This window comes from Nelumbo nucifera, chromosome 2, assembly GCF_055504915.1.
Source record: "Nelumbo nucifera cultivar China Antique chromosome 2, China Antique-T2T, whole genome shotgun sequence".
NCBI classification, from domain to species: domain Eukaryota; kingdom Viridiplantae; phylum Streptophyta; class Magnoliopsida; order Proteales; family Nelumbonaceae; genus Nelumbo; species Nelumbo nucifera.
The window spans coordinates 64,311,282-64,324,777 of NC_142650.1; the positions used below are offsets into that span (position 1 = coordinate 64,311,282).

A 13,496-nucleotide genomic window follows, 5' to 3' on the forward strand; every position below is an offset into this window, starting at 1 on the left:
ACTGCATCATCATTTAATTTTTCTTTTTCAATGATTTACGTTTACTGAACCAAGCCATGAAAGAATAATGACTTGCAGTTATTGCCTCACTCACCCATGGCTTCATGCTTTGAAGGAATGTGCCCTGGAGCCTGGAGGAATGAATTCATGGCCATGCATAGACTATGGCATTGATTGAAGCAACACAGAATTCTTCTTTGGCCCAATGTGGGAATTTCAATGCCTTAGAACACTGTACACCTATCAATTTCAAGCCTCAAGTCTAACTAACAGATATATACAATTTCTTCTTCAGTGGCTGCAAATGAGGACATGTTTCTTAATTAGACCAATGGAGCTGTTGTGAGAAGAAATGATGTGGAAAAATGGAGAATGGAATCGACTTGGACAAGAAAGCCAGATGTGTTGCCCCCTCCCTCCAACTATCATACAATGCAGTTTTCACATTCTATTTGGAGATCGCATTACCTGCGACCATGGTCGCAAAACACTTCAGTGACCTCCAGTGAAATGCAAACACATCGGAGTTTGCAATACATGTTAGTGCCTTCAACAATGGATATGCCGATGCGGCATTAAGCAGAATGGAATGGCGAAACAGGATTCATGTCGCCAACCCCGTATAGTTGGGATAAGGCTTAAATAATGATGATGCATTGGTGCCCTTATGATATAAATTGAGATAACATACTTTAGCAGGGCTATAGAAATCCATAGTCAATAGAACATGTCCGGTGCTTCCCTTGAACTTGCTATATGAAGAAAGATTTAGTGGGCCTCAACTTATACCAGTAGATGCAAGTATCATGATTCATGTAAGTAAGACCATTTTCTCTGCAGCCCAATAACCCAACCAACCTGAAAATATTATGAGTAACAGGTTGCAATGAGTGGGCCAAGCAGGAGTACAAGGAGGTGGAGGTAGTATAGACCCAGCCCAGTCCATAATGGGCAAGAAATACTGAAATACAGCTATGACTGGGCTATTCCCGAACCTCAAACAGGAAGAATCTCCATTCATGCATCCTTTCTGTGCTTCCCTCAGCTATGCATCTCTTTCATTTGCCTGCTTTTGGCCTTTTTTTGTTAGGCATTGAACCCCACCTTAGGTGCTGAGTGGTGTCCATCCCTCCCAAATACCTAATACATAGTTTCCGTCTATGGACCTCCAATAAAAGCTTCAACCATGGCATGGAAATATGCAGTAAGTTGGCCCAGCCCACACCACCTTCATCAGTGGCCAAGTTGAATTGAAGTTAATGCTATGCCCTTATTCAAGAGAAAGCAAGGACTGGATTGAAGAATGGGTTGATTGAGGTCTGAGATCAGACAAACAAAGCAAGAGGAAGAAAATTCCACCACAAGTCAGCATATAGAACAAAGCAATGGCAAAGTTATATTTCAGTTTCATGCATAATCTGTATTTCTATTCATGGTACAAAAATGCAATATTGTGACAAGGCCAACCTTGTTTGACTGGGCTGGGCAGAGATGGATAAACAAAAGCCCAGCCCACCGAAACCCAAACACAGGCTAAACTGACTGTTCCAACTCTCCTTATGAGGCAGTTATTTATCTAAGCCAGCATACAACAGACCTAAAGTATGTTTGGAATCGTGACCAAGATGACTTAAGCTCTGAATGCGTATTCTGCAATTTCAGTCCCACTATTCAACTCAAAACACCACCACAAGTACTGTTACAAACTCAGTGGACACCCTTCCTTTTTCACTCTATTCGGTTCCTCTAGCTAGCTCACTAGAATCCTTTTCATGTTGTCAATCAGCTTTTGCATCTGTTCCCTGGAATGCAAGGGTGATGGATACACACAAGCACAGTCCAACTGCCCATTGCGAATTGTATCAAATATAGCAATGGAGGGACCGACACTATGAACTGAAGAGCAACCCATGTAATCTTCCAGTCCAACCTCTTGGCACAAATCATTTAAATCATCGATCAAAGGGTTCTCAAAAACAGAGATGAAGCAAGTTCTCAACGACGAGGATGGGGTAAAGCCTGGGTTGTCGATTGCCTTGCACATGAGGTAGTTAAGGTCACCCATGTCTGAGAAATGTTTGTTGCAATCCATAGAATTACTCAAGCTCATGTAGCATCTCTTTGCCAATTCCCATAGATCTTCTCCTCCCTTTATGTCGTGTGTGTTTAGGATGGCAGAGTGATAAAATCCTGAAACAGAGTAAAACAAGTTTGGCCAGTTCATTATGTATAGAATATAAGCATTTCATGAATGAATATTTAAACACACCATCTGAAGGGCCAGTTTTCTGCTGACTGACCATTCATGCACCCAAAAATGCAGAAAGGATTATAAAGCCAATTCTTTACGGATTACAGGTGATTTGGATCCTGACAAGCATACAATTATGTCATATTCTAAGGAGAAAACTTTGGCTATCCACATTCCACAGGGAGAGTCCCGTGGACAGCACAGGTTGTCGATTATTCCACAGGGAGAGTCCTATGGACAGCACAGGTTGTCGATTGTAGACAGCCAAATTTTTTCCTATTCCACAGGCTATGGTACATTTGGGAAACAAGCCTTCTATCCCTGTCTTGTCCAACAGATATGGAGCCAAATATAGTTAGCAACTTTGATACACCATATATCCAAACTTTCTGATACTAACTAGTGGCTCTACTCATCCCAGATTAAAGGCAGCTCTTGCAACTGAAATTTAACAAGTAGAAGAAAAAAAGCAAACAAATAAAACAAGTAGGGCTTTCATTACCAACCAAAGGGAAAGGAACAATAAAGGATGTATATGAAAAGTTTATGTATATCTGCATCTTTGTATTTTTTAATAGAATTGTATGGAATGGCATATGTTTTTTTTTTAAATGCAAAAGGAAAAAATGTGAATTTACTATAGAAACATATTTACAGAACATGAAGAATAGAGGTTTCAAAAATATGAAGTCTATACGGAATATTTCATTTTATAATGTATGTTTTTAACAAAAAAAAAAAAAAAAACTAATTATTCTTGTATGTATACACACAACTGGATATCAAAGTTCAAAATTTTTTAAATGAAAATGTATTAAAGACTTGATCTTTTTATATCTAACCAAGTATGCCTGACTGAAATCCCAACAGTATTTCTTTTAATCTTCAAATTGAACAATACATTTAGAAGAGCTTACCAAGATGACAGCTATGGAGAACTGGGTCCAAAAGGCTTCGGCAGTCAATGAGAGTAACAACAGCGTACTTCTCCGGGTGGTGATTGAGGAGGTCTTTAGATGAATGTGCGGCAATCAATCCAGCAGCGGCTAAGGCTCCAGATAATTTGATCCCTCGTTCCTTGCAAGCCTGCATTACAAACCCAATCCTTTGTTGTCACTATTTATACAAGACTGGGGTTGCTCAAGGGAAGGTCACCCAAATAGATATCTATTGATACAAATTTACCATTCCCTTTTTTTTTTGGATGAAACAAATCTACCATTCGTATGTACTTGTAAATGCATATATACACTGATACACACAGATACAAGCTTAATGTCAAAACTTGATAGAGCTGGCCCAAAGATGGCCTAAACTAATACAAATATTTTAGGATGGATCATGCCCCATAGGATTCTTTAAGTTGGGCTAAAACACATATTTTCTAAAGATGGAAAGCATTTAAAAGATTTTTTATAGATAAAGCATCTAAAGGATTGAATATATCCATATTCTACAATGTGGACATAACAATACTTTTTTGGTTGATGCATGATGTTGTAATAGGTCTGGTTCAACAAAATATGAGTATTGACAACATTTAGCCACAAAGCATCCCACTAAGGAAAATTTTATGTATACTCTAAAGCGAAATTCTGATGACAAAGAATGTTTCTGCTTGGTGTTTATGCCATGGAAGTTTTTCATCAATTCAATCTTTTTTGAGGTTCAGTTAGTTTTGATGTAAAAGGGGTAGAAAATTTGTCATTCTGAGATCCTTCAGCTGCATTTCTGCCCTTTTGTGATGAAAACAAAGTTTTCTGCCCCTTCTACATTGAAATTATTGTAACCTCTCAAGGAAACAGGGGAAATTCTTACTAGTGCTAATCCCAATGCATTAGCAAAAATATGTTTTAATAGTACCTTATACAATTCTAAATTTTTGAATGAGATGGTTCTCTAATTGCAATAACTGCTAAGAAATCAAATCGTAATGCAAGGATTTCTCCTTCGTTCTTTTGCTCAGAATTGTAATGCAAAGATGTGAAAACAATTTTGAGAATTTGGGACCTATAGTTTGCACAAAACTAATAAATCAGAAAAGGACTAACTCATAACTCTGACGATTGATGGACTACAGAGTGAAGCAAATAAGGAATAGCTAGCATAGAATTAGCTGAAATAGCAATAGCCAGAGAAGGAATATTGATAACAAAGGAAAATTGACTAAACAAGATATTGTTGGAAGGAGACTCAGAACTGATCATGGACCAGAAAAACCAGAATACCATGGAAACTAAGAGAAGTGATGATGGGCATTTTGAATATAGCAGCATAACATTGATTGACAATATGAATAATGCATATCCAGAGAAGAAAATCAATGTGGAACTTCCTTGCCAACATGGAACAAAATGGTGAAGAAGACTTGAATGAACAAGACAGATGAGATGTAAATTTCATTGTATTTGCTGTGTTTGGAATAAGGACTACACCTCAACTATAGTCATTTTCACAATGTAACCGAAAGAAACTCATTAATTTGTTTCTAGAACCAAGTCTAGACCAAACCCAAATCAAGGTGTTTTCCTATACGAGGACCTATCTCTAGGATGAAGTGCTAATTTGTTAACAATGAATCAAATGGTTAAATCTTAGTGTTGTATACTTGTAAAACACAGGGCCATTAATTATGGGAGTCATATTAGCCAGGCAAAAGAAAGGCCATTTAACTGGAGCTAGTCATATGTATGCATAATGTATATGCTAAGTACTAGGATATTCAAACTTTCTCCCATCAAAAAAAGGAAAAGGATATTCAAACTTTCAAAGGGCATAGGGGCTACGTTTAAGCTATCTAAATGGAGCAACTAGTGATTTTTTATTTTTAGGGCTACACAACGGGGTAGTCCATCCCCCATCCCCCATCCCCTAAACCCTCCCCACCCCTGGTGGCAAAAGGCAGGAATACATCTCACGTCTCGGCTACGATATGGCTTAGAACATACCAACTGGACCACCAATTGGTGTTGGGAAATTAGTTTCAAACATAATAGTTGAAACTCTTTGGCATATCTAACGACAACATCTAATGATTAGATCTCAACAACAAGTTCAATTTGGCCCATCAAAAATTAAATGGGCTTTTTTTCTTGTAGGTAAAAGGGCTACACAACCAGGGGGTAGCCCTCTCCCAACCCTTTGTGACTTGGGATAAACCTTATGGTGATTATAATCAAGGATCAAAATTCCGTCAGGCCGATACGTATCGTATTGGAGCCTTCCCGATATACCCCTACAGGGGGTGTTTCAGGTCGGCGAGTGGTTCAAGGGGTAAACTGGCCTTAAACCAGCCCCTTTGAACCAATTTCGAAAAAAAATTAAAAGAAAAACATAAAAAAATAGTACCGATACAGGCTGATACACCCTACTGGCATATCGCCCTGTATTGATATTTTGAACCTTGATTATAATGATTAGGTATGTCAATGGGTCTGGTTTGCTGACCCAATGCAACTCCAACCTCAGCCTGCCCCACCCCGATAAAAAGGAGAAGGAATATCAAACACAACCCGTCCCATGTATAGTGCACTTGCACTCAACTAAATCTATATCTATACTACTTTAAAAACTACAAATAGCCTCAATAATATTTCTGTAATTTTTTTAGGGCAAAATTTATCCCTCCATATTTAAATTTATTGATAAAAAATAGGGCAAATAGGGTAATTGGTTATTGATATTAAATGGCTTTAAAAGAGGTAATTTTAAGATATTCAATGCATTTAATCCTCTCTCATTAAATCCAACATTTAGGTATTAACTTGCATTCACCTTCATTGAGTCATATATTTAGGGCATTTTTATTTATGCTCATCATTAAATTCTATTAACTTAATCCATATATAATAAATTAATAATTTCAATAATACAAAAGCTTATACTTTTAAAATATACCTTGAAAAAAAGTGTTTTCATCTAGGTGGTGATAAGAAATTAAATTATTTTGGGTCAAATGGGATAATCTATGTTTTTACAATTAAATAATAAAATTCAAAAATAGATCAAACATAAAAAAAAAAATATATAGAAATTTAAAAAAAAATGAAAACATTTTTAACATCATATATCTAGCATATTAAACAAGAATAAGTATGATAAATAAGAAATGATTTTATTAATGATGAAAATAGAATGTAAAATTTAAAACAAATTGAAAATAAAACTATTTTCCTGTTTTCACTCATTAAATCTCATATCTAAGGTATATTCTCTCATTAAATCCTATATTTAAGATGTATTTTTCTCATCATTAAATTATATTAATTAAATTCATAACATTAACTTTACTAGTATAAAAATAAATATTTTAAAAAATGAATTTAAAAATAAAACCATTTTCTTCCCTCCCGGTGGTGGGTAAGTAATTCTAACATATGAGGTCAAATGGATTAATAAATAATATCATAATTAAATAATAAAAAAAAATAAACACATAATGCAAATAAAAAAAAGAAATGAGCATATCTCTAATATTGTATATTCATTATACTAAACAAAAATAAGTATGAAATGTAACAAGTATTCTTATTAATGTTGAAAATGAAATACCAAATTTAAAATCAACATAGAAATGAAATGATGCCATAGCCAAATAATAAAATGGAGATCTGAACCAAACTTGAACAAATCTGATGAAATCCAATCCATTTACAGCACCACTACTTAGGAGTGTAACTAGTTTCAGAGTGCAGATTTCAGACAATGGCCCAGATCCCCAACTAGATAATGATGAATCAAATTCTAATTAGTTTAACAGAAGCTCCAACAGTTAACATGCTTTCTCTTCCCCCAAGGAATATTGCCAAACCTTTTCCCCACTAATCCAAAGTAATAAAGTTAACCCTAATCAACAATGTCCAAAGTGAAAAGTACCAACATATTGTTTTGCTTATTTAAAATAATAAATAAACAGTAAGAAATACAAGCATCTTCTTCCTCCACTCTCCACCATGGATTGTTGATTTGAATTTTATTATTTTCTTTAGAGAGGGGGTTTAGAATCTACCTAAAAGCTAGTTTAAAATAAGGCGACGAGTGGGGCGCATCCTTTCTTTTATAAATGGGTAGATTCCATTTCAAAAAGAAAAGCTAAAAAGATACCCTTATTTCTTTTTTATAGTAATAAACTAATAATAATAAACTGAATAGGCAGGCGACCAACCCAACGGGTCCCAATGTACATCTCGATGATTTAGACTTGAGATGTTATAGGACCTCCCATAAATAAATTAATTAACTAAAATAAAATAAGCCACAATGTCACTGTGGAAGAAACCAACCGGACATCCAAATTTGATATGTTTATAATTAAATTTTAATAGAAATTTGGGTTAAATAGGATAGGGGTGGATCCGTATTTGATCCGATTATAAACAGATAGAATTCGAATATGAATCTAAACGGATACCTTTTTTTTCTTGCAGCGTAGGTTAATGTGACTGGATTATAACTTAAGGTTAGGATCGGACTGGCCCGGATTGAACCAATATTCAGTCGATTGACATATGATAAGATTACGAGTGTAATGGATCAGATTTGAATTGGATCCTATCTAAAATTCATACCAATTTAAACAGTTTGAAAGGTTCAGATATTGAATTGAACCAGTCCAGAATGGTCCAGATTTCAAAATATTAATCGGATTGGATTGGACATGATCCATTAACAATCGATTCATACTAGACCGGTTCGGATCGGACCAATAATCACAGGATTGATGTAGACCGAAGACAATATTTCTCAATTTCAGATACGGTTCAGATCAGCCACATCATCTCTCCACGTGGCAAAGATAAGCAAGTCGGGTATCCGATTAGGAACTCTTTGAAGGGTGAGAGAGAGAGAGAGAGTGGGTGTAGAAATTCACTCACAGTGATGAGTCTAGTGGTGTCGTCGGAGTTCATCTGCAGCCGCACCACCTCCGACGATCGGGGCGAGATAGTATCCAGAAATTCCAGATTTGCGAATCTGAACGAGTTCAGCGAGTAGCCCAGCAAATCAATTCCACGCGCCCAAAACGGCTTATTGGCCTTCCCACTCGGGATGAGTTCCTCGATTCCCAAACCGACCTCCCCTTTCTTCCCGGTTTTAATCCCCTTCTCGTCTCCCACCAACCGCACCATCTCTCTGAGCACAAACTCCGCCGACGTGCGGTCGCAGACGGCCGTGTGAAACCGAAGCGCTAGAACCCATTTCGTGTCGGACAGCGAGTAGAGGCTGGCGAAAACGGTCTCCGTGTCGGGGTGAATCGGGGGCTCGTGTTTGGGAGACCAAGGGTTGCGTTTCAATTCGTGTTCGAGTACACAGTGAAACGGGGAGATGAGGGGGTTGTTTTGAAGGAGATGAGAAGTGAAGGGGACGTCGAAGGATTCGATTTGGAGGGAGGGAATGGGGGATATGGCGAAGGAGAAGGTGTTGGTGGTGGGGTCGTGGGTGAGTTTGGAACGGAAGATAGGGTGGGAATTCTGGAGCTTGTGGAGGGCGTTTTGGAGAGCTGAGATATCTGGGAGCTTGGAGAGGAGGAGAGACAACACAGTTATGCCGGTTCCGCCCGGCACTGCTCGGCACCAGCTGTACTCGGTCCCGCCGACTGATCGACCCTCCGATCCCGGTTGCTGACTGTTGTCTGTATCATTGAAGTTCTGACCCGCCATGAGAGAGAGAGAGAGAAAGAAGGAGAGGGGAGGAGGAGGAGGTGCTCTACTGCCTGCTTTCTTTAGGCTGGATTTTTAGTATTTATCAGAAAATATATATTTTTCACGTGGTTGAAAGTGATGGGTTACGCAATCTGCTTCCTATCGCTTGGCGCTACTGGCGCTACTGATTGAAAGTAATGAAATGAGCGAAGATCAAATAAAACTTTGAAGAGTAGTTGTTATGATTTCTTCGAGCAGTCGGAAATTCAAGATACGAGAATTTAATCAAGGAAGGGGAGAAATTACTTAAATCTTCTTAAAGGTATCTTACTTAAGGGTTATGTACGAAAACACCCCTATAATTTCATATATTTATTTAAATTTATCTTTTCATTTTGTTTTAATGTTTTTGGACTGCCATTGACCCGGATGGTCAGACCGTTTGGTCCGAGAACGTCCAGGCAGCTGATTCCGTTTCACCCTTGGCCAAACAATGTTGATTTGGTCATTAACCCGTTGATTTAGACAATTGAACTGTTTGATTTATTCAACGGCTTTTACCATTTTTATTTTAATATTTTTTTTAATTTTCTTTTTGTAAGTTAGAATAGGCTATTCATTCAAATTGGACGATTGAACCATTAACATAGAAATCGATGGCCACAATGGTTCTGGTTCTTAATCGGTTTTTAAAACCTTGGTTTGTTTTGACATGAAAAACAAAGTAACATTATCATCTAAATTAAGTGAAAAATGTTGAAGGACACCAACTAATGATTATTTATTCTAAAAGTATCTCAAATATTTCTTTGTATAAAAACAAAATTGACCAATTAGTGTCAAATAGAGTGGTTGCTCCTATCTTACAAAAATGATGGTTCCATTCGCATAGGGGTTTTTCAATAAAATATAAATAGAATGGGTGTTTTAATGAAATCAAACTATAGGATAGGATTTATCCATGAAACTATAGGGAGTGTTCTAGTAAATGACCCATTATTTAAACTCCTATGGTAAAAGACTTAAACATCTCTTGGGTCTTTTTAAGGGTAAATTACAAAGACCCCACTGTACTATGGGGTCTATGACAAAGACCCCTTATACATTGTTTTGCGACAATGACCCCCTATACTATGACTGTGAGACAAAGACCCCCCTTGACAGTTAAGTCAAATGAAGGAATGCGTTAAATTACCAAAATACCCCACTAAATTTTTTCTATTTTTTTTGCCCCTTTTCTCTTAAAACCTATTTAACCTATTGTTTTCCCTTTCTTCTCTTCTTTTCCCCTCCCTCACCGTCCTCTCTCATTCTTTCTCTCTCCCAACTCTCTGAAATGAAAGGACAGAGGAAACCCATTTCTCATCTTCCCTTTCTTCTTGTCGCGATCATGGAAAATTGCAATGCTTGATAGCCCAACAACAAATGTTTGCCCAAATCTTCATCTTTTCCGTCTTCCATCCTTTCGTCATCATCATCATCGACTTCTGCTTCCATGGCAACCAACAAAGGGAGAAAAAAAAGACAAAAGGACTTGTAGTTGATGGAGCTGGAGCTGGAGACTCTCCTCCTACAGCACTTGTGGAGTCGAACCCGAAGTCACCTCCCTTGTAACACTTGCGGAGCCAGAGCCAACATCACGTCCTGACTTGAAGACCCCATCATCACTGCTAATCTTTCCTTTGCCATCCACGAGTCCTGCAATAATGGTAGCCATCGACCTGATCTCAGGGTCATGTTTTCTTCACCACTTGACAAGGGTAGATTCATCAAAGAACATATCCTTACTTAATAGCTTATTATTGTTTTTTTTTTTTGTGCAACTGAAACTAATTTCTCCAATTCCACAACCATGGGTTTCACTTCTTGAGGAGGTTCTCCTCTAGCAGCATCAAGGCAGAGCTCCTCTACCTTGGCCTAGATACAGGGCTCAAAATAGTCTCCTGCTACCTTCTTATTAGCATGCTCAAGCCATCTCTGTTTATACCTATAACACTTTGGCCTAGCCTGTTTCATGTACACCCCGGTGTCATCATTCTTCGAATGCCAATAGAAATTGGCTATGTCCAAAGTTTCCACAAGGCGTTTGAACACCGTACCCAACTCAGCCCAATCCGACTTAATCTCAAAGTCATCGGGCAATTCATACATCTTTAGCATCTCAATAATCTCATCCCACATCCCTGCTAACTCGAGCTTGGTCACATTGGCCAAGAAATCTTTTTTGCCTTCTTGGCGTTTGAAGGAATCGTAGTAGCCTACCTTATCTACCTCACATTTGAATCGATAATTGTTTAGCTTCCTGAGAGCTATTTTGATTTTGCCACAGTTAGCCTTGATCTTCTACTGCTTTTCTAGTTTTTGCCTCTCCGACTCTCCTATTGCGCAGAGGCACAACCTTGCCTTCGTGCTCTGGAATGCGGCATAAGCACAGAGAATATCACCTAGCAATTTCACGGTGGCGGAAGTTGCCTATCCGGCTGCATTTGAGGACGGGTTGAAAGTTTTAAACTGGTTAGGGAAGCAAGCAAATGGAGAGAGAGAGAGATTGGGATCTGAAGAATGCAGTAATGGAGAGAGAGATCGGGATTGAATTAAATGGGTTCAATCCCAATGCTGTTAAGGGGAAGGGAAAGAAGAGAGATCGAGGGAGAGAGAGAGAAATGTGAAGGAACGAAAGGGTAGTATCGGAAGGTTGAGGAAGACGAATAGTGTTTTTCTCGTCTAGTTATTACAAGGGTAGTATGGGGATTAAAAAATACTGTAATGGCATTTTTGGACGAAAGGCTAACGAAAGGGAGTCTTTGTCTCACGGTCATAGTATAGGAGGGGTCTTTGTCGCAAAACCAAGTACAGGGGGTCTTTGCCACAGATTCCATAGTACAGAGAGGGCCTTTCTAATTTACCTTTTTTTTAAATAATGAAACCTCTCTTATCAAATGCATTATCTAGTCAATGATGAATCCTACAACCATAGATGTCCAATTCTCAATGAATGTTGAATTCACATCTACGCCCTGTCCCACATGCACATCTCAGCGTGCATTGGGAACTTCTCGTACTTGTCAATGGGAGATGTTTCTAATAGACGGTTGGAATTGGAATATGCAGTGGGTATTTGTGGGATGCATTCTATGGGGTGCAAATGTGAATTCGTGAATGTTAATGATTTTTGACCAACTTGAATTCCTAGTTCAATGAGAAGGAGAACAGCTTCTGTTGGAGCAAATTCATGCCTACAGCATTCCAACAGTTTTTTACAATCTTGCATTGAGAATATCTCACCATGAAATAAAAATACATAAATACTGAGACATTCTCAATGCAAGGCAATAAAGGCTGCTCTAATGGGCTTTACCCTGACCCAAACTAAACTCAGTATACTTGATACTTGCACAGAGAGAGGCCACTTTTGGCATGGTGATAAGGAATGGGAGACATTTCTAAAACCATGTTCAGATTTTCTACCAACACTATTCCAACAAGTCATTACAGTCGCACATTGGAAATATCTCCCCAAGTCCCCATGAATAACAAGGCAGATGTTCCCAATGCGTGGCTGCAATAGTCCGGGATAATATTGGGAGCATTTTGTTGGTATCATATTCCTATTCACAGTGAATACAAAATAATAGAAAAATTTTAGCTGTTGGGGGTCAACAGAGAGAATTTTTGGAAATGCCATGTTACTATGAGAACAGGTAAATTAATAATTACATCTTAATTTGTTTTGACTAAAAACCAAAGTATGGGCATGAATAGGTGAACTGCCCAGAACTGTCCAACCTAGAAACTGTGTCAACAGCTTATGCTGTTGGGCCCCAACAGGCAAAGTTTACCCCAAAACAACAAAAGCAAAAGGGGGTTAATTTTGGTTGTTGGGCCCCAACAGTTAAGACAGTTTCCAGGCTGGGCAGTTCACCTATTCATGCCCATGCTTTGATTTTTAGTAAAAGTAAATTAATATATAATTACTAATTTATTCATTTTAATGGTAACATGGCATTCCCTAAATTTTCTCATCATAGGCTGTTGTCCCCACCAGCTAAAGTTTTTCCGGCTGGTGGATCCACGCTTTGTTAGTGAGTCCATTTGTGAGTTGTGACGCAAATAAATGGATGTGTAATTATGTTTGAATAGTAAATATTCAACCGAAAAAATAAGCTAATCAAATAAAAAAGCTTGATAGAGAAATGAAAAAGGATTAGCTAAATTTATTAACTGTTTTAGTGGTGTGAGACCAATCATTTTTCTCTACACCATTAATCGCTGTTGATGTGGAGCAAAATGATCAATCTCACATTTGGTGAAACAGCTTTTAAATTCAACTAATCCACTCTCATCAAATCAAATGTTGTTGGGTATATCTAACTTGTTAGTAGGGATGGCAATTTTTTTCATTTTTTCAATCTATGTGGAGATCTGTCTTAAATGAGGCAGGAATGGGGATGATTTCCCCCAGGGAACGGGTAGTGGTGTTCAAGGGTCGGGTTAGGTCGGTTTGAGTCATTTTCTTCAACCGACCCAACCTAGTCAGTTTACTTATTGACTACTCTGAAACCGACCGACCCTAAAGCAAAACTGACTCAAATATGAAGGGTTGGTTT

The 13,496-nt window shown here is 38.0% G+C and overlaps 1 protein-coding gene across 1 annotated transcript; it reads right to left on the reverse strand.

The window, feature by feature from the left end:
- Positions 1-1,373: 1,373 nt before the first annotated feature.
- On the reverse strand, positions 1,374-9,011 carry LOC104607648 (uncharacterized). The gene is made up of 3 exons (XM_010273326.3): positions 8,125-9,011; positions 3,169-3,337; positions 1,374-2,190 (listed from the first exon to the last, which is right to left on the reverse strand). The coding sequence occupies exons 1-3, from the start codon at positions 8,905-8,907 to the stop codon at positions 1,751-1,753; spliced, it is 1,392 nt and encodes a 463-aa protein (XP_010271628.1). The 5' UTR covers positions 8,908-9,011; the 3' UTR covers positions 1,374-1,750.
- Positions 9,012-13,496: the final 4,485 nt, after the last annotated feature.